This window comes from Loxodonta africana, chromosome 18 (genome assembly GCF_030014295.1).
Source record: "Loxodonta africana isolate mLoxAfr1 chromosome 18, mLoxAfr1.hap2, whole genome shotgun sequence".
NCBI lineage: Eukaryota > Metazoa > Chordata > Mammalia > Proboscidea > Elephantidae > Loxodonta > Loxodonta africana.
Window position 1 is genome coordinate 57,754,043 of NC_087359.1, and position 26,193 is coordinate 57,780,235.

Genomic DNA, 26,193 nt, shown 5'->3' on the forward strand with positions numbered 1-26,193 from the left:
TAGGTGTGTTCTTTCTTCTTTTTTTTTTTTTAAACAAATACTACGTATATTACATATACTGTTACATACTATTTTTTTTTTTTACTTGTGGGAAAATTTACACAGAGTAAAATGCACAAATGATCAATTAAAAAAAAAAATTTTTTTTATACACTTATGTAGGAGCCCTGTAGTGGCTAAGTGCTCAGCTGCTAACCGAAATGCCAGCAGTTCAAACCCACCACAGGAAAAAGATGTGGCAGTCTGCTTCCATAAAGATTACAGCCTTGGAAACCCTATGGGACAGTTCTACTCTGCCTGTAGGGTTGCTATAAGTTGGAATCAACTCAACGACAGTGGGTTTGACTTTTTTTGGATATACTTGTGCATATCACCCAAATGAAGATACAGAACATTCCAGCACCTCAGAAAATTATCATTGACCCTTCTCAGTTGATAGTATCACTACCCAGAGGTCACTATTCAAATTCTGTCATCCTAGGTCAGTTTTTGCTTGAACTTGCTCGAACATACTTGAGCTTCATGTAAAGAGAGTCATATGATATTGTACCTTATGTATTTCACTTGACAGGGGGACTTGGAGATCATTCTACATTTGCACAAAAACAGCTTTCCTTTTTCACTTTCTGGCTGCATGGTGCTCCATTGTATGGCTGTACCGTACTTTATTTAGCTAGTCATCTATCACTGGACACTTGTTTCCAGTCCTTCACTGTTATAAACACACTGCGGTGGGTAACCTTATACATCGCCGTCTGACACATGGGAGTAAATTTCTAGGACTGAATTGCCAGGTCAGCAGGTATACACGCCTGAAATCTTGATGACCAGATTGCCTCCCAGAGGGCTTGTTATCAGTGATCACACCAACTTTGGGATTTTGACACTGATGACTTTGTGGCTGGGAAACCTGAATCCCTGCAGGGGAGGCAGTGGCTCCTGGGTGTCCCTGCCCTCTCTGGAGAGGGCCCCTGGGGCTCTGAGGTGGAACCAAGTCTCCTGGTTTTCCTGGGGCTGTGTGGGGATCCTTCTGCAGCCAGGCCCTGGCCTCCCAGTCAGCGTGAGCATGTGTGTATCCTCTCTCTGCAGGTTCTCCACCAAATCCTGGCTGTCCCAGGTCTGCCACGTGTGCCAGAAGAGCATGATGTTTGGAGTGAAGTGCAAGCACTGCAGGTGATGGGCAGAGGGTGGGAAGGGGAGTACCAGGGGCGGGGAATAGCCATGAACCTTTCCAGTCAGTCTTGTTATTGTATTCTTAGCTGTAGGTCAAGTCAGAGTTCAAAGGAGTTTCTTTAAACCCAGTATTCATAATCCTATTGAGCACTCTCTACGGAGATTAAGGAAGCATCAAGTGACGTAATTCTACAAGAAGGGGATATTTGAAGTGGGCTTTGAAGGATGAATAGAAGTTTTCTAGATGGACCAAGGAGGAAGAGAATTCCAGTCCAAGGGGATATCTTGTGTAAAGGAAGGGAGGAATGTGAGGACTGTCCTGGGAACTTTAAAGAAGTTTTGAAGTTTGGCTTTGCATTTTAGGCTGTAAGGGGTGGGAAACGCAGACAGGCAATGGTGAAAACAGAAAGATAGCTCATGGTGTTTAAAGAAGGGGAGGATATAGATTCCATGCAAATTCAATTTAAAAGAGCAAGATGAGATGAGGGAATAGTACGGGGTGAGCAGAGACTGGAGAAATCTTTGCAGGGTGAACACTGTTCCCATTCCTCTTTGCTCTGTATTACTGTGTGACCCGGGGTAAGGTGCTTACCCTTCCTGGGCTTCATTTTTGTCATTTATACACCTGGGAAAATGATTCCAGACCTCTTTGCCCGTTAGGATCTCTTCGAGAACCTGAGCTAGTGTGTGTGAAAGCATCTGGGCTCTGATCAGACCTTGGGTGGTGGGTCTTCTTAAAATATGTCAGTTGGATCAGTTTTATTTACCTGATTACACTCTTGATCACCAAGGAGATGCTGGTACTTTCTCTCTGGTCTAGGACTGCTGTAGCACCTGGTCATTTGGCTTTAAACTGGGGAGCTCCAGCTCTCTTGCAAGTAATACCTTTCATATGGAGAGCCCATGATGAGCCCTGAGCCTCACACTGTCATACAATGTGGTATGAAGTTAATGGGCACCAACTGTTTGCCCATTTTATGCATGTGAACACTGAGAGTCAGCAGCAGTCAGGACTAAAACAGGAACCCAGATCTTTCAATTCCTGATTCGGTACTGATCCCTCTGACCACATGGCCCCCTGCTTGAGTTTAGTGGGAGTGTCTGCCTACACAGAGGAACACCTTGGATCCTTTGGTAATTCAGTCACCTTCTAATTCATCCTTTTTGTAAGTTCAGATTTGTTTTGAGCTTTCTGAATGTGGTGGAGGGCCTCCTTTTCTTCAGAAGAGAGAAATAGATGTGACCTGGTACAGGTTAAAATGAGTATATTGATGCCTGCTTGGTTATGAGGATGGACTTGATGGGTAAACGAACAGGAACATGATAAATGCTCAACAAATAGCTGCTGTTACTGGTAACGTCAGGAACGTTGCAGACTTTTGAGCTAAGGTGGGTTGAGAAATTGTGGCTCCCAAGGCAGCTGTGGCGAGTGTTAGCGGAGCTGCTCCGGCAACGCCCTGGCCCATGTGTGCCTGGGAGCCCCTGCCTGGCCTGTGGGTACTAACCTTGCCTCCTTTGCCAGGTTGAAGTGTCACAACAAGTGTACAAAAGAAGCCCCCGCCTGCCGAATATCCTTCCTGCCGTGTGAGTTTTCTGCCCTTCCTCTCTTCACCTTCCACATTTGGGGTAAATCTTTTCTTAGCCTTTTTTTTTTTTTTCCCCTACTGATGGTTTCTCCCCCTTTTAAAACAGTACCTAGACTCCGGAGGACAGAATCTGTCCCTTCAGATATCAACAACCCAGTGGACAGAGCAGCTGAACCCCATTTTGGAACCCTCCCCAAAGCACTGACAAAGAAGGTACGCTGGGCCACAGCCCCACAGCCTGTGTCCCCACCAGGAAGAAATCCCACCTGGATTCCCTTCCGTAGGAAGGATGATGTCACAATCTGGGTCTCACAGCCAGGTGGTGGCCTTCAGGGATCATATCTTTAGTAATTTAGTGGACTTCATGTTTGCATCCACATTGTAGTTCTGTGGCCCTGACTCTTTCCCCCACCCCTTCCTCCTCCTCTGAGCTAACATTTCCTGAGTGCTTAGTATGTGCCAGGAACTTTTCCATGTATTATTCCGTTTGACCCTCACAATGGTCCTGATATCAGGCACATCCTGATAGTAGCTCCATTTTACAGATGGGGAAACTGAGCACAAGATCCCCCTCGAGCGATAGGTAGGCTGAGGGTGACTGGCTCCAGAAAAAAAAAAAGCCTGGACCTAATCAAGGTGTGGCAAATAGTCCTTAAACTGTTCAATTAAATGGCCTCTGCTGATCTGTTACAGGGGTGGACCTGAAAGCCCTACATAAACATGCATTTCTTACATAGCCTGGGGTCAGTCTTCTCTGCTCATGCAGATAGGTGTCTCCTGTAGCTAAACACATTCTCCAAGGCCCACATGCTCCAGGAGGGCCTGCAGACCTACTGGGGCTGTATGCACTGGCTCAGTGTGCGCAGGATCCACGAGGCTCTGGGCTGGTGGCTTCTGACAGTGACCTCCGTCCTGGCGCCCACACAGCCGGGGCTGGCTTCTCCAGAGGCAGGTGTGGGTGCACACCTGTAAATGTGTGCTGTCCTAGCCTCAGACCAGGGGTGTGGCTGAGTATGTGCCTCCTCATTGGGCACCCACGTGACCCACTGCTCCCCATCCGGCCTTGGTGGAGGTGCAGGTGGAGAGAAGACGGAGCAGGCAGGCAAGCAGGCCCCATGGCCAGGTAACACCGGGTGCCCCCTAGAGGCACAGCCACGGGGGCCACTCTGGGAGCGTCCAGGGCTGACTTCTTGTTGTCAAACAAGGCAGCAGCCACAGCGGACTTGCCGACCATCTTCATGGGCCCCTCACGTCTTCTCTCTGCCTCTTTCCCTGCCATCGCCATATTTTCCCTCTGATAGTGTCTTCCCACCAGAAATGGGGAGGCAGAGTGGAAAGATGATAGGATCTAACTCGCCCAAGATGATGCCAACAGCAGCCCACGCTGTTAGCTCTTTCAGGGTTTTGTAGTTGAAAGTGAGCTCTTAGTGTCCCCAGGGCCTGTGAGACAACAAAGGTGAGGACCATCGGCTCGGCTCATGTCTCCGTGTCCAGCAGGGTGCCTGGCACAAACCAAACATGGCAGACACTAAATGAACACTTGTCAGTGGGTGAATTTCGTTCACTAACATCCCTGCCATGTTCCCGGCTCAGAGCCAGGCATTGGGGTGCAGCGATGAGCATCTGTGGTCCCTGTCACCCATCAGAGTGCAGTGGGAGGGGCATGAATCAGAAAGTCATCCAAGGATGAGGATGTCTGCACTTTACAAACTGTACTTAAAGTGCAGGCTTTGACCTTAAGTGCTGGGAGCTCTGGAATGATAAAGAAGGGGAGCATGGTCACGGCTTCTGGGAGGAAGGGGTGTTTGAACTGAGCTAGGAAAGATGAGCAGGAGTCCTCGAGGGGATGTGTGGTGAGGTCTCTGTGTGCCCTCCCTCAAATAGTGAAAAAACCAGTTGCTCTGGTTTTTTCAGCTCTGAGTCATGGCAACCCCATGTATATCAGAGTAGAATTGTGCTCCCTAGGGCTTTCAAGAGCTGCTTTGGGGGAGTAGATTGTCAAGAGTTTCTTCCAAGGCACCTCTGGGTGGACTCAAACCTCCAACCTTTGAGTTGGCAGCCAAGCACAGGATTCCCCTCAAATATTAGACCCATAAGATGTTGAAGCTGGAAGGCAGGACCCTGAGGATCCCTGGCCTGACCTCTTTGTGTTCAGATGGGGAAATGGAGGCCGGGAGGGTGCTGGCAGTGGGTGTAGGAGTGTGGGGGGCAGCTGGGCAGGGTGGCGATGGCCCCCACTCACTCTGGGCATCTCTGTCCCACAGGAGCACCCTCCGGCCATGAGCCATCTGGACTCCAGCAGCACCCCGTCCTCCACCACGTCCTCCACGCCCTCGTCACCAGCGCCCTTCCCGACGTCCTCCAACCCATCCAGTGCCACCACGCCCCCCAACCCCTCGCCTGGTCAGCGGGACAGCAGATTCAACTTCCCAGGTACCACACCTCTGGGATTTACTGGGCCCTCAGGGATGTGGTCAGATGTCCTTCTCAGCAGACCCCAGCAGGCTGAAGGTCAAACACTGCCACCACTAAGAGCTGACTTGTATGAAATACTTGCACTGAGCTCAGTGCTGTGCCGAGCACCTAAGTACATTACTGTTTAAACTTGATAGCAGCTCTGAGGCAAATGCTGTTGTTACACCCATTTTATAGACGGGGACACTGAGATTCAGAGAGAGGAAGTGGCTTGACCAGAGCTATACAGCCAGTAAGCAGCAGAGCCAGGATCAAACCCAAATCCACCCAACACAAAGCCTGGGGTCTTGATGTAATCCCCACGTGCCCTCCTGTGTGTGGGGTGGCTTCTCCTAGGCATGGTCCACTCACGCAGGGCTGGCGGCTGAGTCCCCAGGAGGCCTGGCTGGCAGCATGTGGTACTGGGGCAGGCCCAGGGGAGGGAATCTGAGGCCCTGTTGCTTACCTGCTCTGTGATCCGGGCAAGCTACTAAAGGGAGTTTTTGTTTCCTTTTCTCTAAAACGAGGACACCATGTGACGTGGGGATATTGTCCTGTTGTGTAGGTGAGGGCACTGAGGCCCACACAGGAGTGCCGGTAGAGCAGGACTGAAGCCAGACCTGCCTCTGACCCCACCCATAGCCTGGTCACCCTGGGGTCTGTAGTGCAAGTGCCAGGATCTCCAGCCTGAGGGGTCCAGGCCAGGTTCCCATCCCTCACCTGTCCCTGGAGCTCCAGGCCCAGGAGGACAGTGCGGCACTTCCTGTGCAGGGGCCCCCACCTGGAGGCTTGTAGCATTTCTGGGCCTACCTCACCAGGGTTCCAGAGACTTGTCTAGGGGGCCGAGATTCTGTAGGAGTCTTTTCTCTGCCTCTCCTTTGCCTTAACCACACATGGCTGTCTGTCTCCGGGCATTAACGTTCCCGTCCCTGCCACTGATGGCTGATGGCCCATTTGATTAACCTCCTCTGTAGTGGTGCTCTGAAACCATGCCTTTTGCTAAACCTACTAGTTTGGGTTCTCTAAAGGGAAGGGCCTGTTTGAAAAACAACAGCCACAGGAAAAGTCCTTACTGCCATGTCAGCCAGACCCGCTTGACTTTCCCTCATGTCCCCAGGCTGCGTCCCCTGCACAGAACCTCACTCTTGGACTGGTCATGGCCGAATCTACAACTCCCCCAGGGGCCGGGCTGGGCTGGCCTGGCTCTTGGGAAGGGACTCCTTCCATTGTCCGTCTGTTCTTTATTGTCCCATACAATGGATGGGAGCATTTCAGTTTATCTTCAGGGATAAACCCATTTATGTCCCCACCTTACAATGAGGCTGGGAGAGGTTGGCTAACTTCCCAGGTCCCAGGGAACTAGGTCAGATTCCCAAACCCCAGCACACCCTCTTCAGCACCCTAAGGGAGAGGATTCTTTTCCTTTTTTGTGGATGGGAGGTCGACCTGCTGAAGCCTCAGCTCCTCTAGGTGGTGCAGATGGGGCTGCTGGGCACAGCACTGTTCACCTTTTTCACAGGCACTTCCCCCACCGTTGTATTTTGGTTCACAGAGAAGTGGGCCTGGGAGGGGGCTGGAATTGGCCTGGGCTCTGCAGCCGGGTGGCCCCCATCCCTCGTCCCTTTTTGCTCCTGGAGGCTCCTGCCAATGCCTTTTGCTCCCAGCTCTTTCCCCTCTTCCTGCATGGATGCCCTTGTCCTTGCCAGGCCCACCTGGAGTGGGGCAGGAGAGGCGGGGCTGCCCCTGCCCCCTAACCAGCCCCCTTCTCCCAAGTGGAGAGCCCATGCCTGCCTGCCTCCCCTCTCGCTGCGTTTACCGTTCTGCCTGTGTGACTGACCTCCTCTTCTGTTTAAAGCTGCCTACTTCATTCATCATAGACAGCAGTTTATCTTCCCAGGTGAGTCCTCTGCATGGTCCCACTAACTGTCCCCTGCTGGGATCCCCTCTGTCCAGCCCTCTTGGGCACCCTCTTTCTGGGCACCTACCTGGCAGGTGCTTGAGTCTCAAACCCACTTGTTTTGAGAGATAACTATCTGCTGGGCAGGGAGGCAGGGTGAGTGGCCTTGAGGTGGGCCCCCCACATGGATAGTGCATTCTGAGACCCTAGGATCCTGTCCAATCTGTCACACAGAGACTGCAACTTGCCCCAGGTCACACAGCCAGGAGCTGGCAGAAGCGGGCTTAGAACCAGGTTTACAGAACGGGTGAGAGGACATTTTGCTGATGCCATAAGAGCACCTGGAGACCCTGGTGGTGTAGTGCTTAAGAGCTATGGCTGCTAAACAAAAGGTTGGCAGTTCGAATCCACCAGGTGCTCCTTGGAAACCCTATGGGGCAGTTCTACTCTGTCCTATAGGGTCGCTATGAGTCGGAATTGACTTGACGGCAATGGGTTTGGTATGAGCGTCTGTCACCATACCATATCCTCCCCTACACAAAGAGGAGTGCTACTCAACCTGGAAAGGTCTGCTGCAAAACCCAGTGCAGTCAATTCTGACTCATAGTGACCCTACAGGACAGAGTAGAACTGCTCCATAGGGATTCCAAGGAGCGCCTGGCGGATTCGAACTGCCGACCCTTTGGTTGGCAGCCTTAGCACTCAACCGCTCCAAAAGGTCTGCAGGCCTCACTTATTCAGCAGGCTCCACCTTTCTGAGCCTTACCATACAGTGCCATCTGCTGGCCATCATTGGAAGTGCCTCCTTATTGCAGGAAGTTTCAAGGAAAAAATGAGGTAATTTCATTGATTCCCTTCTGCAAAAAATCTTTGCAAACCTGCTATGTACCAGCCATTGCGTTTGACCATTTTCCTTTCCCTAAGAAGTTTACAAGATGACTGCTAGTTTCCCTAGCCAAAGGTGGTGAGCGTTAATAATAGTAACCTGCAACTTTCAAGTCCTTCACTTGTTCTTTGTATTTCAGGTAGTCTGTAGCTAGTAGGGAAACCCTGGTGGTGTAGTGGTTAAGTGCTATGGCTGCTAACCAAAGGTCAGCAGTTCAAATCCACCAGCTGCTCCTTGGAAACCCTATGGGCCAGTTCCACTCTGTCCTTTAGGGTTGCTATGAGTCAGGATCGACTTGATGGCAACAGGTATGGGTACCTAGTAGTGTTTTTCTTGGATTGAACAGATCCTTCCTCGGAGTCACAGTATTTTGGTTATTCTAGGCTTTTCCCAGCTCTGTCATCTATCTAATGGAGCATTTTTAAGTCCTTGCAAGACCGATCATACTGCTGTGCCCTGGCAGGGGTCAGGGGCCTGTGACCCGCTCAGCAGAGCCTTCTGTGAATAGCTGAGCTGCTTCTGTGGCTTCACACCCATTTAGGCTGAAACCCCGCCTCGAAGAGCCTCCAGGATGGTGTGCAGAGAGTGCCCAAAAGCACGGGGAAAGCATGGCTCTTCTTCCAGAATGTATGTGGGGGGTGCATTTATATTAAAACAACGTAGACACATTTCGGAGCAGAATGCAAAATACGCTACGTTCTCAACTTTTAAGGAAACACACCAGACTTCAGAGAGGTTTTGCCTTCTTCCTTGGAATTCTGTTTTTTCCTAACCCCCCAGCCTCCCTGCCCCTCTGCCTCCTGTTTACCCTGCTCCCTGTGTGCTTATGTTTCTCTTACTTGAGCCAGCGTCAAGTGGGTAGAAACACCAGACTGGCCCCAGTAGTCTGCAGACAGGCTGTACTGGTGTCTGGGGGCAGGGGTGAGGGGGGGGTCTTAGCAGAGGGCCTGGGACCCCCCCAGAGATTATGCTCAGGATGCTGGGTGCACATGTGCATTCCCCTGATGAGGAAGCCCACCGCTCCATCAGGTTCTCGGTCTTTGAGGTTCCACAGATGTTTGGAACCTCTGGTTCCAATGACCTTCAGAGGCAGCCATGGAGAAAGCCCTAAAGGGTACATAGGTTGAGGGAGGTTTGATGGCTGAGGGAGGAGGGTCTTTGTCCTAGAATGCAAAGGAGAGGCATCTGAACTTCAGCCACAGATACCTTCAGTCCCCCTCCTTTTGCTAAAGGAAGAGGAGGGAGTGAGGGATCCAGGCCAGCCTGGGGCTGCGGGCCACCCTGAGCAGGACTGGAGGGGAAGGTAGCGAACAGCGAACCATGATGATGGAGGGTTTCGCCTACAGAACTTTGGATCTGCACTGGGGTGACCATCCATCCGGGTATTCCGGGGACATGGGTCTTCGGCACTAAAACCAGGGGTCAGCTCATGCTGCCAAGTCTTGGGCTCCCTGATGTGTAGACTATTCCTTCCTCCCCCATGAGAGCTGCCACCAAGAGGCCCAACCATGAAGCTGAGAGGGCTCAGGCCGCTGACTGGATAGTCCCAGCAGCTGTGCTGGGCACCAGGTGGCGCTAAGGAGCCACTCGTGGGAACTGTCTTCAGCCTCTGCTGGCCTAAGCCTTCTGGTAAAGGAGCCTCACTACTTCCAAGAGTTGTTGCAGCCAGCCCCCGCCTCCAGATAGGGGCCCCATGCACAGAAGGAGGCTCTGGCCCACACGCTGAGTAAATAAAAACCTAGTGTGTTTTTACCACTCACGGGTATGGGGCAGTGTAGCCACAGGGGAATGGAGCTAACTGAGGGGGAGTCTCAACTGCCTTGCTCACCAGGGGTCCCTTCTTGGGACAGAGCTGTGCAGGCAAAACCAGGTCCTGGAATGGCCAGGCCAGGCCACGTTTTCAGAAAAGGCCCAGGGAGGTCCTCACAGAGGTGGCCTGGAGATGTGCGTGCCACCCTGTCCCGAGGTCCCTGTGGGTGCTGGACTTGTAGTGCCCTGTCCTTTGCGGGGAGTGGGAAAGTGGTCTCATTCTTTGCATTTGTTTTTTGTTCCCTCAGACATTTCGGCCTTCCCACCGGTAGCTCCACCCCCTGATGCAGCAGACAGTCCCCGGTAGGTGCCCCTCGCCATGTCCCCTTCTCTTCCGTGGGACTTGTTAAGGCAGGACTCACCCCTGACCTCCCAGTTTTAAATCTCGCGCACATGTGTGGGACATTGAAGCACATCTGGGCCAGCCAGATGGATAGCTGCTTATACTCACTTCCCCTCGGGACAGTGACCTCAGCCCATTCAGCCTTGGGTGGAGCCGCATGTGGAACTGGAGCGTCTTATGACTCAGGAGGGAGGGTGGGCAAAGCGCTGCCAGAGCCACCTACTAAGAAAAGCTCCCATTGATCGAGCCTTTTCTCTGTCAGGCTGTGCTGAGCACTTGACTCACGTTGCCTCTTGGAGTCTTCAGCCCAGTGAGGCAGGTATTGAAGTAGATGTCAACTTACAGATGAAGAAGCAGCTCAGAGAGGCTGAGAAACTTGCATGGGGTCACACAGCTAGGAAATGGCAAAGTCAGTTCTCAAATGCAAGCCTGTCAGATTCCAAGTCCTGGGTGTGTGCTTGGAATCTTTGTACTACGGTGTCAGCTTGATGGATCCTACCCGCCCTGCAGCCCCCACCCCCCCTAGTCTGAAGAAAGCTGAGTTCTGGAGAAGGGAAGTGGTGGGACCTGGTCCTTCGCCTCCTGCCTCCTGTGTCCACGCTGCCTTTCCCACAGCCAAGTGGGTCAAAATAAGATCCAGGCCTGGTGGCCAATGTGTCCCAGGCCTCACATGGGGAGTCCCAGCTGAGAGGAGAGTGGCCCACCCTCAGGGTCTCCTTGACAAACCCTATTTTACCCTTAGGCTCAACGACCAGCCAAAAGCAGACGTGTTGGAGGATCACGAAGCAGAAGTGAGTGAGGTGACACACACAGAGCCATGGACAGTCCCTCTCTGCTCCTCTCCTCTCCCCATCTCACAACATGCAGGGCCTGGGGAGTGGGTGGGTGCTGGGCCTTGGCAAGGCTCCACCCAGGTGGCCCCTGTAGCAGGTGTAGGCAGGTGTGCACAGCAGGCAAGAATGATGAAGGAAGCAATGAGACCAACTTCTTTTTGCTTTTCTGTTTTTGCAGCTAACAAAAGTAGGCTCTTAATTCTAATGGTTTTTATTCTCGGCCTGGTGGGGAGGCCTGCGCCCCAGCCTGGGAGATTCTTATTCAGTCAGTCTGGGATGGGGCCAGGCATCTGTATTTTTTAAAGATTCCCCAGGTGATTCTGATTCCTAGAGAAGATTGAGAACCACCGTCTTGAGCCTCGAATAAAAGTGTTAACTGAGCCTGGCTCCTAGCAATGAGATATAGTTTAGGCAATGTTGACAGACTGATTGACTTCTGCCCAGGGAGAGCCAGGACCTCTGTGTTTAGACAAAAGAATACCCAGAAAGGATGAATGTGGCTAAATTCTTCGATTCCAGGGATGTAAACATTCTTCCCTAGTGATTAGAAGCTGCTTGTAGATAGACCTTGGAAAGTTAGTGGGACAAAGGGCCTTATGGACAACTGCCATATTTTGTGGATGAGGAGGTTGAGGTCCAGAGAGGTTAAGCAACCTGCCCGCTGTCCATAGCAAGCCAGTGCAGAGCTGCAACTAAAATCCTAGGCTTCTCTTTTCCCTCTTACCTGCTTGGGGCTCTGGAAGAGACAAGAGAAGTTGGCTGAGCTCAGATCTGCTGCTCCTGTCTATTCTTTTCTCCTTTCCTTTTAGGCTGAGGAGCCGGAGGCTGGCAAGTCCGAGGCAGAAGATGACGAGGACGAGGTGGACGACCTGCCGAGCTCCCGTCGGACCTGGCGAGGCCCGATCTCACGCAAGGCCAGCCAGACCAGCGTGTACTTGCAGGAGTGGGACATCCCCTTTGAGCAGGTGGAGCTGGGTGAGCCCATTGGGCAGGGCCGCTGGGGCCGGGTGCACCGTGGCCGCTGGCACGGCGAGGTGGCCATCCGCCTGCTGGAGATGGACGGCAACAACCAGGACCACCTGAAACTGTTTAAGAAGGAGGTGATGAACTATCGGCAGACGCGGCACGAGAATGTGGTGCTCTTCATGGGGGCCTGCATGAACCCTCCCCACCTGGCCATCATCACCAGGTAACCCGGCCCAGCCTTCCCTGGGCCCAGCCTCGCCCATTCCTGGACTCCCTGCTGTTTGGGTGGACACAGAATGTTCACTAACAACAGCAACAAAAGTTAGTGTGTCCTAGAAAAGGCTGAGGAGAAATGCAACCAGGCAAGGAGACCATCAACCAATTTTCCAGGCCCTTGCCCTGCCTCTCAAAGTCCCTGAGGCTCCAAGAATCTGATCTCCTGGAGACTCCCCTAAAAAAATCCCCTTTGTATGATGGTTTAGGTCCGCTTCTCCCTGGAACAGGGGAGTGAACCACAGATTTCTCTCTGGGTCCTTTCTCACCCTTGGTTTTAGGAGTGGATGTAGATAGAGACCCCAAAACATGAGCCCTTTTCCTGGTAATTGCTCTGATCCTCCTGACAGCCATCCCACCCACCTTCATCTTCCTTCTCGCACGCACCTTTATTGCAATAAAAACCCAGTAATGAAAAAAAAAAATAATAATAAAAAAACGATTGTCTTTACAGTGTACCCAAGAGCCCAGATGTGCCTAACTATAGCCCTAAAAGGCCTAATGCCTCCCCGTCTGTGTTCCTACTTTGACCCAGTGAACATGGGCTGCTCTGAATTGCCAGCAGCTTATTTTTTTGTAATTTTTTTTTACTGTTGTTGAAAGTATACATAAAACATAAATCCAATTCAACAATTTCTACATGTACAATTCAGTGACATTGATATTCTTCAAGAAGTGCGACCATCGTCTCTCAGCCTCGTTTACTGAATTGTTCCTCCCCCATTCCCATGAACTCACTGCCCCCTAAGCTTCCTATCAGACCTTTTGAGTTGCTGCTGTCAATTTGATCCCATTATAGATGGTTCTTCAAAAGAGCACACGATGTTCAAGGCAAACATTCTCCACTGAGCAAGCTAACCTGTTGTTTGGTTTAAAGGAGACTTCAGGGGATATTTTTGGTTTAAGGTTTAAAGATTATCTTAGGGCAACAGTTTCAGGGGTTCATCCAGCCTCAGTGGCTCCCGAAAGTCTGGATTCCATGAGAATTTGGAGTTCAGTTCTGCATTTTCCCCCCATTTCTATCAGGATTCTTCTATAGGGTCTTTTTTTTTTTTTTAATGTTGTTGTTAAAGATATACACAGCAAAACATATACCAGTTCAGCAGTTTCTACATGTACAATTCAGTGACATTGATTCTTCTATAGAATATTTGATCAAAGTGTTCAGTAATGGGAGTTGGGCACCATCCAGTTCTTCTGGTCTCGTGGCGAAAAGAGGCAGTTGTTCGTGGAGGCAATTAGGCATGCATTGTTTCCTCCACATAGTCTCTCCCTGTGTTGCTCTGGGAAAATAGAGACCAATTGTTGTACCTTGGATGGCCACTTGCAAGCTTTTAAGACCCCATTGCCAGGAGCTTCGATGCACTAAATGTCTTGTTCCAGTGTGGGCAGGTCCTGGGCCTAGGGAGTGGGGTATGGGTACATGGGTGTTTATGCACATTCAGCAATTCAGAAGGATTGGATGTTGGACTTGGTTAAGAATGAGGATTCTAGACCAGACTTACTGGTCTGACAGAGACTGTGGCTCCTGGACACCCTGCTAACTCAGAACTGAAACCACTCCCAAAGTCCACCTTTCAGCCGAAGATTAGACAGGCCTATAAAACAAACAACACACAGGAGAAATGTGCTTCTTAGTTGAATCAAGTATCAGAGACCAAAGGGGCAACACCTGCCCAAAAACAAAGATAAGGCAGGAAGGGACAGGAAAACTGGCCTAACGAACACGGGGAACCCAGGGTAAAAAGAGAGAGAGTGCTGTCACATTGTGGGGATTACAAACAATGTCACAAAACAATTTGTGTATAAATTTTTCGATGAGAAACTTATTTGGGCTGTAAATTTTCACTTAAAGGACAATAAAATTAAAGGAAAAAAAAGGATTCTGGAGCTCACAGTTGTGGGGGACAGAGAGAGCCCCCAGAGGCACATGGGGACAGTGCTCCCCATGGACTTCTCCTGGGCTCCACAATGGTGAGGTTAGGCTGCATGGCCCCAGACCCGTGACTGACCCCTACCACTCTTGACAGCTTCTGCAAGGGGCGGACGTTGCACTCATTTGTGAGGGACCCCAAGACGTCCTTGGACATCAACAAGACGAGGCAGATTGCCCAGGAGATCATCAAGGTAAAAGGAGCTTCTGGATGCTGGAGGTGGGGCTGGGGGATGGGCTTCCAGGCAGTCCCAGAGCTCCTGGCCATCCCTCTGCTCTATCTGCCCTTCTCGGGGCAGTTCGTGGCTGCCCTGCCTCCCTGTCCAGCTGGGGCTTCTCAAGGGTGGTACCCTGTCTCTTTCCCTTTGTCCCTTTCTCCTCTACTTGGAGCAGGGAGCTGTTTGGAATGTAATTGGTTAGGGAAGAACTCAGCAGGGTACTTAGGACAGAAGGCTTTAAAGACACAGCCTGAGTTTGAATCCTGGTCACCAGCTGTGTGACCTTGGGCAGGTTGTTTAGCCTCTCTGGTCTGGCTTCCTTATCTGTAAAATGAAGATAACAACCTAATTTCCCTCTTTGGATTGGTGCAAAGATAAAAATGATAATATACATAGAAAGTGTTTGTCACAGAGACTGGCACTTAGGAAGAGTCTGTTAGGGACTATGATGGGGCGCGGGGGAGGGGGTGTTATACTCACAGGGGCTATAAAAGGACCCGCGCTTTTGTGCTGTAACATTTCTGCATCAAAACTTCATAAGGACAGGCCCTCAGGCTCAAGTCAGGCAGTTTTTTTTTCTTTCATCTTTTTTTAAAGTAATTGAATAAAAGAATTAAATAAGTAAATGAGAGAAAAGCTCCTTTGCTGCTTTATGCAACGACACTCAGAAACTAGAATTCTCATGGGTAAGGGTTCCTCTTTTTTTTTTGTTAATTATTTCAGTTGAAAAGCTTTCTCTTACCAGCTCCCACCAAGTTTTTTTTTCCCTTTTCATTCTTTTGCTTCTCCCTCCTCCCCTTTCTTCCTTCCTGCCATGTGTGTTTCCTTTAGAAAGAAAAAAAATAGTAAGCACACGATCTTTCTTCTACTAAGAGGTTGAACATTTGGGAAGGCCAAAATCCAAATCTCACATTCATGCATTCCTTTGTAGCCTCTTATCAACTCGACGGGAGTGTGTCTGGTTTGGAAACCCTGGTGGCGTAGTGGCTAAGTGCTATGGCTGTCAACTGAAAGGCTGGCAGTTCGAATCCACCAGCTGCTCCTTGGCAACTCTATGGGGCAGTTCTAGTCTGTCCTGTAGGGTCACTATGAGTTGGAATCACCTCAGCGACAACGGGTTTGGTTTTTTGTTTTTGGTTTATTTTAGAACAGTTAGAGGGAGAAGCTCAGTGTTACCTATACTTCATTTCTGTCCCTCAACTTGCTAGGCCCTGCCGCCTTCTATCTCCCCTCCCCCAAACCTTTTCCTCTCCTATCAGCAGAACATTGGAGCAGTTTTGCCTGGGTGCTGTCCAGTTGAGAGACGATGACTGAGCCATCTGGAAGATTCCAGGGCAGAGGGGAAAAGTTAACTAAAAGGTTTTGGAGCTGAAGGGCCGGAAGCTGCCTCTGCTGGCTGTATTTGGTTTTGGAGCTGAAGGGCCGGAAGCTGCCTCTGCTGGCTGTATTTGGTTTTGGAGCTGAAGGGCCGGAAGCCGTCTCTGCTGGCTGTATTTGGTTTTTGTGCTGCTGAGAAGCCACTCTCTCTCCCTTCTGCTGGGAGTTTCCAAGTCACTTGCTTTTTGTACTCATCTCTGGTACTTTGGGGCTCAGAACAAATAATTCCCTTGGTTAGAGAATTTGCAGCTTCTGAGCTGCTATAGAAACGCAGTGAATTATGGGAAGGAAAGAGGATTTATATCCCAGTCCTGAGGGCTTTGCGTTGTGTCCCTTTAAACTGGCCTTTCAGAGATGTGATACCAATTGTATAAGCAAGGGGGCAGAGGCTCAGAGAGGTACAGCATCTTGCCCTCAGTCACACAGCTGGCCTCTTTTCAACCCAAGGGGGAGACTTCGACCCTGTTTGGCTACAGGGAAGACTTGTACCTTGGTTTGGTTTGGGAAATGGGCAGGTCTTTTAAGAAGGTCATCTGGCACGCAGGACAGCGTTTTGGAAGGAATAACTCTTTAAGGAGCCCTGGTGGCACTGTGGTTAAGCACTTGGCTGCTAACTGTAAGGTTGGTGGTTCAACTCCATCCGCTGCTCTGCAGGAGAAAGATGTGGTGGTCAGCTTCCAGAAAGATTATAGCCTTGATAACCCTGTGGACAGTTATATTCTGTCCTGTAGGGGCGTGATGAGTCGGAATCAACGACAACGGTTTTTTTTTTTTTTTAAGTTACTCTTTTGGGAACTGTCTGCTGCTTTTGCGGGGGAAGCGGCTCTCAGCAGCCTACAGGGGACCACACTCTGCCAGTCTCTTTCTCAGGAGAATCTGCTGACTGGCCTTGTTTCAATTCCTCTCTGGCTGGGCTGTCCAGACCCACTTGACCCTAGCTCTTGCTGGGCTTTGAGTTCTTCCTGGTTCTGCATCAGGGCTCATTCTTTTGGCTTCCTAAAAGTGGCTTGTTTTTCTCCAGGCCTTGCCCTTCTGTCCTCACCCCAAGATATTGTTAAAGCCAGGGAGGTTTAGCCATCTTGAGTGAAGCACCAGCGATGTGGGCAGATTGGGAGGTGGATTCATGTTGGCTTCTGAGCTGGGCAAACATTTAACGAGTTTGGTGTTAGAAGACAGCTTTGACCTTGGGTGAAATCCTGCCTGTGTCAGGTCACCTACGCCCCATGCACCTGGCCCATCATTGTTCAATCTAAATAGAGTGCTGGATATAAATCTCCCACTCTGGGCCTTTGTTCAGCAGATAAAGAAACTGAAGCTCAGAGAAGTTGAGCAAGGTGTCCAAGCCCACACAGCGAGTTAGCATCTGAGCTGAGATGGAATTCGAACCCAGGATTTCAGTCTTAGTCCAGTGCTCCTTCTACACAGCACAGATAATGGGACCACCCGAAGTGGGGGACTCCATCTATGAGAATTCTTCTCTGTTCCCCAAGCCTGAGGGCAGAGACCATCTTGCAAAGCCTAATAGAGACCCCAGCTCATTCAGGTCCTTTATGACTTAATATGGATCCTATTATCGCTCTTTACATACCTCCTCACCCCTGCTCATCAACCTCTCCACACCTCACCCTCATGGGATCCGGTCTAAGGTGCCTGTTTGGTGGCATGGCCGCTTGGAGAGAGGACTGGCCTGGGATCAGATCTCAGCTGCGTTACTTAACTGTTAGTGGCCTAGGGCAAGTAATTACCCCTCTCTAAGCCTCAGTTTCCCCCTCTGTAAAGTGGGGACAATATACTGCATAGGATTATGAAATTTAAATGAAGGGATGTTGGTAAAGCATCCAGCCCAGTGCCTGGCCCAGGGTAGAAGCTCAGTCTTCACTCTTCCAAGTCCAGCCTTCCCTCCCAACCTAATGCGAGGCTCACTGTCTTCCAGGGCATGGGCTATCTCCATGCCAAGGGCATTGTACACAAAGATCTCAAATCCAAGAACGTCTTCTACGATAATGGCAAGGTGGTCATCACGGACTTCGGGCTGTTTGGGATCTCAGGCATGGTCCGAGAAGGACGGTGAGTTGGCCTTGGGCTCCTGGGAGAGACAGAGGGGAGCTGGGCGGAGCCTTGAGGGCCAGCTGAAGTCTCTGGCGCTTTTTCTGCCAGTTGCCAAGGAGCCATCCTGTGGGAAAGGCCAGGTTTTCTTGGGTCCTGCTCATCTGGTTCTGGTCCAAAATCAGGTGTGGGCGAAGTTCAGGTCCTCCATAACACTAGATTCTAAGGTGTGAGAATCTCAGGGAGGCTGGCTCTCCTTTCTACTGTTCAGTCTGTCTGTCTGTCCACGTGGGCCAGGGACCAGGGTTGAAGTCCTCATTACAAGGAAGAGTTTTATTTTCCCCAAATCTTGAAAGGGCCGAGGGTGGGGAGAAAGGCGCCTCCCCATACATCTGGAGTACCTCAGAAAGGAGCATGGAAGCCAGGCTGGAATCTAGGCCCAGGCCAGGTTGGAGATCCAAAGGCAGATCTGGTTTCCTGAGTGGAGACACAGCGCGTCTCCCAGCATAGAGAACCAGGCACCATCAAGTGCAGCTCCATGCCAACACCCCTTTTTGGCTGCTTTCCTAGAAGAAGCCTGCTTATCACCCCAGTGAGATGTTCCCCCAAAAGCTGGCGGTGTCCCTGCAAGCATAGGCTCAGGGTGCTACATTATGGGTGCTAGGCTGTACATGGGTGGTCTGCCAGCCCTGGGGCAGATGTGTGCCAGACAGGCCTTTGCTGTGGTGGAAAGCCCTGGTGCCCTTGTCCTGGCTTCTTGACCTCCAGGCGTGAGAACCAACTGAAGCTGTCACACGACTGGCTGTGCTACCTGGCCCCCGAGATCGTGCGCGAGATGACCCCCGGGAAGGATGAGGACAAGCTGCCATTCTCCAAAGCTGCTGACGTCTATGCATTTGGGTGAGGAGGCCCCTGGTGTCCCTCTCTCTGGGGCCGTGAGGCCAAGTGTGGCCAAGAGAGCCCTGGTGACCATCAGGGGCAGAGAAGTGCTTTTCAGGGTATTTAAATCTAAGCTTTGAAATGAAAACAAACCTGGTTTTGAGTCCTAGTTCTGCCACTTGTTAAAGGGAGTGACCATGTCCTTGACCTTCTGTTTCCCCACCTGTAAAATGGGAGAGTAATAGTACCTCCCTGATAGGGTTGTTTCATGCGGACTCAATTAGGTAATTGCATAAGATGATTAACACTGGTTGTCAGTCTCACCCATTGCCCCGTGAGGACACTCACCAGAGCTAACAGGGAACTGCCCTCCTAGGCCGTGGTGTTTGGTTGTTGGGAAGCTTTTGTGCAGTTCGGTGCCACCCGACTTGTGGAGGCCAGCCAGCCTCTCGTGTTCCCTAAACTCAGTGTTTGCATAGTTAGAGCTGGGCACTGTACATTTGACATATAATGTTAGCCACATTGGAGCCCTAGTGGCATAATGGTTAAGAGCTCAGCTGCTAACCAAAAGCTCAGCAGTTCAAATCCACCAGCTGCTCCTTGGAAACCCTGTGGAACAGTTCTACTCTGTTCTGTAGGATCACTATGAGTTGGAATCGACTTGATGGCACCTAACAACAACAACAACAGTGGCCTCATTAAAAAAAGAAGAAACCAGTGAGATCATTTTTAATAATATATTTAGCTCAATATGTACCCACAATATTGTCATTTCTACATGGATTCAATATCAACAATTATTGCAATAGTCTACATTCTTTTTCCTGCAAAGTCTTCAAAGTCTGGTGTGTGTTTAACACCTTCAAAACATCTCAGTTCAGACTCTCAACACTTCAGGTGCTCAGTACCCCCCTGTGGCAAGTGGCAGTACAGGGCTGATGGACACCCCCACACCCCCAGGATAAGTGGAGAAGGCCAAGGGGACTTGGAGAGCCAAGTAAGAGCCCACTGCCCCAGGCACCTGTAGCTTCTCTGGGCAGCCTTCCACGGGCTGGCCTGGGCTCCTGTCTCCCTGCCCTGGCCTGTACCATTTCCTGAGCCCCTGCTGTGTGCAGGCACTGGCCTTGGCATTTTAGTTATTCCTCAAACAACCTTATGAAGTAGGTTCAACAGTTTTACAACTAGAAGGTGGCAGAGCTAGGGTTCAGACCCAGGTCAGAACAAACACCAATGCCTCAGCGAACTGTGTGGCGTCTGCCTCATTTTCTACCACAGCAGGATCCTCTGGTGCCCCGGGAGCAGATGCCCCCAGGACACAGTCATGGTGTCTCCTGAAGCCTGGTGGGGTGAGGAAGGACTGGAAAAGGATCCTGGGTCCTCCAGCTTGACTCTTGGCATTGCAGTAGCCAGCCCTCTGGCTGCAGAACCCCCAGGGCATGGGCTGGGTTCATCCATGAGCTCATGCTGTGTGGGTTGGTCTCCACAGGACTATCTGGTATGAGCTACAAGCAAGAGACTGGCCCTTTAAGAACCAAGCAGCGGAGGCCCTAATCTGGCAGATTGGAAGTGGGGAAGGGATGAAGCGTATCCTGGCCTCCGTCAGCCTGGGGAAGGAAGTCAGCGTGAGTAGCCACTTGCTCCTTGCTCCCCGAGAGGGGAGAGGGAAGTAAGACTAGAGGGTGGGGCTGGGGCACATTACATTAAAAAAAAAAAAATTTTTTTTTTTTTTACATGGCTGCCCTTTATTTGCCCACCTAAGAAGTGGGACCAGTGGGGAGCTCTGCCGCCCATAGGTGTCTAAATTAGAGAAGAAAAATAATACACATTTACAGAAAATGAGAAAAAGAACTGAGACGCAGAAAGAAGAAAATAAAACTGTATTATTATCCCACTGTTAACCTTTTTCTTTATTTCCTTTCAGTCTTTTTTATTTTTAAGGTAACGGTTTTAATTGAGTTATGAGATGAAAAGATAGTAAAGCCCTGTGTGTTACTTACATAAAAGAAGACTCAAAAAAAAATAATCGCTGTAGAAAATAAAAACGGGCCTGGGGCTGGGGTGGGTTTATGGTGTCGTAGCAAATCTTTCTCCATAATGCTTTTCTTAACTGTTCAAGAACAAGTGAAGGTTCCAAGGCAAATTTGTTTGCAAAATGCTGAATTGTAACACGATTGCTGGCTTCACGTTTCTGAATACCTTCAATGGTTTCTCTGCGTTGCAGTTTTAAGTTTCCTTGTCATGGCATAGTCCATATATACAGAAACCTAAGGAATCAATGTTTTCAATGCTATAAGTGATAACCATGCTTTTGGGAATCAGACAGGACGGGCCAAATAGGTTCCAGCCTTGAATAAGTAACTTTAATATGTGACTGGGCGGCACAGCAATGGAAGTATTCAGAGGAATGACATAACACTTCTCCTGGTTTTGAGTTTCTTATTAAAATCGTGAACAGTGTTGGCAGGATCACTGTCTGCAAACTCTGGGACAGGTACGGTGATGAATTCTGCTGTATCTCCCTCTAAGGTCTTAGTGTTTTCCTCAGTTGTCTAGTAGCCGGCAGCTGGGTATCTGCAGAAGGCTTATTTAAGATGCCGTCATAATTGATGTCCTTATTCCACAGTGGTACATGTCATCTGGCTTAAGTGCCAAATATTTGTACAGGTGTGCCCTGCCAAGAATGGCACCAAAATGCTCGTCCAAAGCAACAATAGCAGGCTCTTCTTCGCCAGCCGGTACCACTTCACCTGGGGCCTTGCAGTCCACAGCAAGGACGTTGGTGGCATGATGGAAAGGGGGATTGAGCACCTCCTCACTGCTCTTGGGTCCACCCTTCTTGGCCTCCTTCTGAGCCAGAGCCAAGTTGAACGCCGTCTTTACCATGGCTTGGCCTTAGGCGCCCTTGGAGGATAGTGGCAGGTTCAAGGCATGGGCTGTAGGCTACTTGGCTGAGCTCCACAGGCGGCTTATGTAATGGCTGAAGTCTTTAAAAAAATATTCTAGAAATACATATCTTTAAAAAATCAGGATCACACCATATAGCCAATTTTCTTTTTTTTTTTTTTTTTACCTATTTCCCCACAGGAAACCCTGGTGGCGTAGTGGTTAAGAGCTACGTCTGCTAACCAAAAGGCCCGCAGTTTGCAACCACCAAGCACTTCTTGGAAACTCTATGGGGCAGTTCTTCTGTGTCCTATAGGGTCACTATGAGTCAGAATAGACTCAATGGCAATGGGTTTTATTTCCCCACATGGCATTTTATTATGTCATTATCTCAGTCATTTAACAAATCCTTATTTTTAAACCTGTCTCCTCTTCTGTCCTATGACTATGCTATATTTAACTACTTCACTGTCGTTGGGTGTTTAGGTTATTTCTAATATTTACCTTCTGCAATAAAGTTATTAAGGTCATCTTTATATAAACCAGAGTATGGATGCATGGATGTTTATTTTATCTGAAAGAAAGAACTATCCTTAGTAAGTTGCTCTCCTGGCAACAATCTTAGGTACCTTTTTGCACACTTAGAGTCTTGGAGCAGAGAGAGCTAAGTGCTGCCTTCAGGGAGCTGATGGCCTGGAGCTGAGCCCAGAGCACATCAGAGGGCGGGAAGGGAGTTAGGCTCAGCTTTGGCTACACGCTGGATTCTTCTTGGAACTTTTTAAAAATGCCAGTGCCAGGATCTCGCCCCAGGGGATGCCGATTTAATTGGCCTGGGATACAACCAAGGTCATTGTTAATTTTTTTATTTTTAAATAAAGCTCCTTGGATAATTGCATTGTGCGGCCAGAGTTCACAACTAATTGGTTGGAGATCTGAAAGGATTTCTTACAGTACCCGGTTATGGTCGATCTTTGAAGCTTTGTAAGAAGTTGGGAGTTGGGGTGGGGACAGAGAAAATGTTACAGCAGCCAGCTCCTGGCTCATGGGCGTTGTCTTTTTAACCTGTTGCTCATGAAAGGTAACTCTCATGAGCCAGGAGCTGGCTACTGTAACATACGTATAGAGAGATATACATATAGGTGTAGATACAAAACCCGCCCCCCCCAAAAAAAAACCCCAGTGCCGTGGAGTCGATTCCAACTCATAGCGACCCTATAGGACGGAGTAGAACTGCTCCATAGTTTCCAACGAGCGCCTGGTGGATTCAAACTGCCGACCTTTTGGTTAGCAGCCGTGGCACTTAACCACTATGCCACCAGGGTTTCCTTATATAAATATATACATATTTATATAAAACAGCCCGCCACTTGTCTGTCAGTTTGTCGTACTTTGGTTGTTTGCTTGGTGTTGTGATGCTGGAAGCTATGCCACCAGTTTTTCAAATACCAGCAGGGCCACCCGTGGTGGACAGGTTTCAGCAGAACTTTCAGACTAAGACAGACTAGGAAGAAGGAGAAGGACCTGGTGATCTATTTATAAAAACACTGGCCAATGAAAACCTTATGAATAGCAATGGCAAGTGTCTGATGCAGTGCCAGAAGATGAGCCCCTCAGGTTGGAAGTCACGTAAAATATGACTGGGGAAGAGCTGCCCCCTAAAGTAGAACTGACCTTAACGACATTGACGGAGTCAAGCCCATCGAAGCGTTAGTCAAGAAATCAAATGATGTTTCGCATTGGGCAAATCTGCTGCAAAAGAACTCTTTTTAAAGTGTTAAGAAGTAAAGATGTCACTTTGAGAACTGAGATATGCCTGACCCAAGCCATGGGTGGCACCTAACAACAACAACAGCATATAATAGCACTTAGCTATCTCTGCTGTAAGACTGTAAGTGTGCAGAAAGGTATCGTTGCCAGGAGGGCAACTTAGTAAGAATACTTTTTTCTTTCAGATAAAACAAGTATACATACATACTCTGGTTTATACAAAGAAATATATATGTATGTGTGTGTTTTTGGTTTTTTTTTTTTTACAACTTGGCACTCTCTATGTGACAAAGCAGCCACAGTGATTTAGTTGTTTTATCTAAGTAATATGTGCACATGGGAAGACATCAGAAGGCCTGAAGTGTTCTCAATGGATGGAAACCAGTAGTCCCTTACTCCATTCCTCACCAAAGGCATTAATTTTTTCTTGTTCCATCAGCTCTTTACTCCCCGTCAGTCTTCCCCTTCCTCTGTACATCAGCTTTGCCTTTATTTTTACATCAGTTTCAAGGCTGATTTCATGACTAACTCTTCTATGCCGTGTCTATAGATTGAGGCTATAAGCACGAAGTGTGTGTTCACTATTATAATAGACTGTAAGTGCTGTTAGCTGCCGGTCGGGTCATTCACTAGAATTATACTTTCTTCTTTGTAGGTCCATCTCTTTTCTTACAACCCCATCAGTTTCTCAAAGGCTGACCATAATTTTGTTGACTTCACATTTGGACCATGTCTTTCTTGTGCAGTTATAGATTTTCCCTGGAGTTTCCTTTCTTCTCTACTTGAGGAAAGAAGAAACAAACAGCTTCATTGTATTCTTGAGATCTTGCAGCTTCTTCCTCATTCTGCCTATTGAATCTGTCCCATTCTTCCCAGAGCCTACTGCTTTCTTATCATTTAAATCATTGGGTTTTTAGATCTGCGGCATACCTGTCATTTTCTGTTTCTTTTCATTCATTCCTGGGTCAGTTGTACTGTTGTATCGCATATTTTCCCTTTTTTTAAATTGCAGTCCAGCAAAATGAGTGTGAAACCTAAAGAAACTGCCTCCCAGTGAATGTATTAGAGTTGATCTTTGAAGCTTTACATAACTAAAAATGTCCTTATTTTGTCCTTCCTATCTAAAACTAGGCCGCACAGTCTGAGGGGATTGTCCTACTCATCTAGTGCTGCTGTAACGGAAATACCACAGGTGGATGGCTTTAACAAACAGAAGTTTATTCTCTCAGTCTAATGGGCTAGAAGTCCAAATTCAGGGTGTCAGCTCCAGGGGAAGGCTTTTTCTATCGGGTCTGGGGGAAGGTCCTTGTCATCAATCTTCCCTTGGTCTAAGAGCTTCTCAGCACAGGAACCCCGGGTTCAAAGGACCTGTTCTGCTCCTGGTGCTGCTTTCTTGGTGGTACGAGGTCCCTTTGTCTCTCTGCTCCCTTCTATCTTTTATATCCCAAAAGAAATTGGCTCAAGACACAATACAATCTTGTAGCTTGAGTCCTGCCTCATTAACATAACTGCCGCCAATCCCCCCCCATTAACATCATAGGGACAGGATTTACAACACATAGGAAAATCACATCAGATGACAAAATGGCAGACAGTCACACAATACTGGGGATCATGGCCTAGCCAAACTGATACACATATTTCGGGTAGACACAATTAAATCCATGACAGGGACTTTCTTGATTTTATCTTCCAGTACTTCTAAATAATGTTTTATTTTAGAAATTATATTTTTCATTTCAAGCGCTTCCTTCTTTTTTGATTAATTCTTTTTTATTGCCCCCTGGTTTTGTTTAATGGGTATAGTAGTTTCTAGAATTCTTCCCCCTGCCCCATTTCCTCGAGTCAGTGTTTCTGTTTATCTTTGGTCTCTGGCTCCCCTGACCCTAGTGGGAGACTCTGGGGGGGTCAAGTCATATTTAAGAATAAAAGCGTGAGTGCTGATAGATGTTTACTTTCTGCCCCATTGCATGAGCGCCTTTTGCCCTGTCTCGTGAGCATTTTCTCTAGGCCTGTTTTCTCACAGGTAGTTCTGAGGAGGAAGGCTGAATGGGTCAGCTGTGTACATGAGTGGATCCTGTGAATTATTCCTGTTGTTGTTAGCAGCTGCCAGGTCAGCCCCCGACTCATGGCAACCCCATGCACAAAGAGATGAAATGCTGCCGGGCCCTGCGCCGTCCCCATGATCAGCTGTGAACTGGACCGTTGTGACCTGAAAGGTTTTCAGTGTCTGGTGTTTAGAAGTAGATCACCAGGTCTTTCTTTCTAGTCCATCTTGGTCTGGAAGCTCCCCTGAACTCTATTCAACATCATAGCAGCCTGCACGCCTCCACTGACAGATGGGTTCACATGAGGTCCCTTGGCTGGGAATCCTGAGAGTAGGCAGGTCCCAATACCAAAGTAAGAAGGGCTTTACTCTGGGCAACTAACACCCATGTGGCAGTCGTCATCATCATGGGTGCAGGGTGTGGGGGTGATTGGGACAGCAGTTCTACTGACTCTCAGTTGATGCCCCTATATTTAGCGTTTGTCACTCCCAGCCTCCACACCTGCTAACACTGAGGCTTCCAACCTCCGTTGTTGCCCCATCCACAAATATTCCAAGCATCCTGTATTTCATTTTTTTTTTTTTCTTATTATGCTCTAGGTGAAGGTTTACAGAGCAAATTAGTTTCTCATTAAACAATCAACACACATTGTTTTCTGACATGGGTTGCCAACCCCACGATGTGCTAATACTATCCCCCTTCTCAACTTTGGGTTCCCCATTACCAGCTTTCCTGTCCCCTCCTGTCTTCTCGTCCTTGCCCCTGGGTTGGTGTGCCCATTTAGTCTCATTTTGTTTTATGGGCCTGTCTAATCTTTGGCTG

General features: G+C 49.1%; 1 protein-coding gene and 1 pseudogene across 4 annotated transcripts in view; one reads left to right on the forward strand and one right to left on the reverse strand.

The window, feature by feature from the left end:
* Positions 1-26,193, forward strand: part of KSR1 (kinase suppressor of ras 1) — a 171,769-nt gene that overhangs the window by 139,788 nt on the left and 5,788 nt on the right. For 3 of the 4 annotated variants that reach the window (XM_064271446.1, XM_010594201.3, XM_064271443.1), the window contains 12 exons: positions 1,090-1,173; positions 2,696-2,757; positions 2,866-2,972; positions 5,024-5,192; positions 7,069-7,110; positions 10,054-10,108; positions 10,891-10,939; positions 11,791-12,170; positions 14,251-14,347; positions 17,682-17,815; positions 18,563-18,694; positions 20,160-20,295. In XM_064271446.1, coding sequence (XP_064127516.1) covers positions 1,090-1,173; positions 2,696-2,757; positions 2,866-2,972; positions 5,024-5,192; positions 7,069-7,110; positions 10,054-10,108; positions 10,891-10,939; positions 11,791-12,170; positions 14,251-14,347; positions 17,682-17,815; positions 18,563-18,694; positions 20,160-20,295 — 1,447 coding nt within the window. The remainder of the gene's footprint in view (positions 1-1,089; positions 1,174-2,695; positions 2,758-2,865; positions 2,973-5,023; positions 5,193-7,068; positions 7,111-10,053; positions 10,109-10,890; positions 10,940-11,790; positions 12,171-14,250; positions 14,348-17,681; positions 17,816-18,562; positions 18,695-20,159; positions 20,296-26,193) is intronic. The other variant, XM_064271444.1, reaches the window with a different exon arrangement.
* Positions 20,607-21,670, reverse strand: LOC111751754 (integral membrane protein 2B-like; annotated as a pseudogene).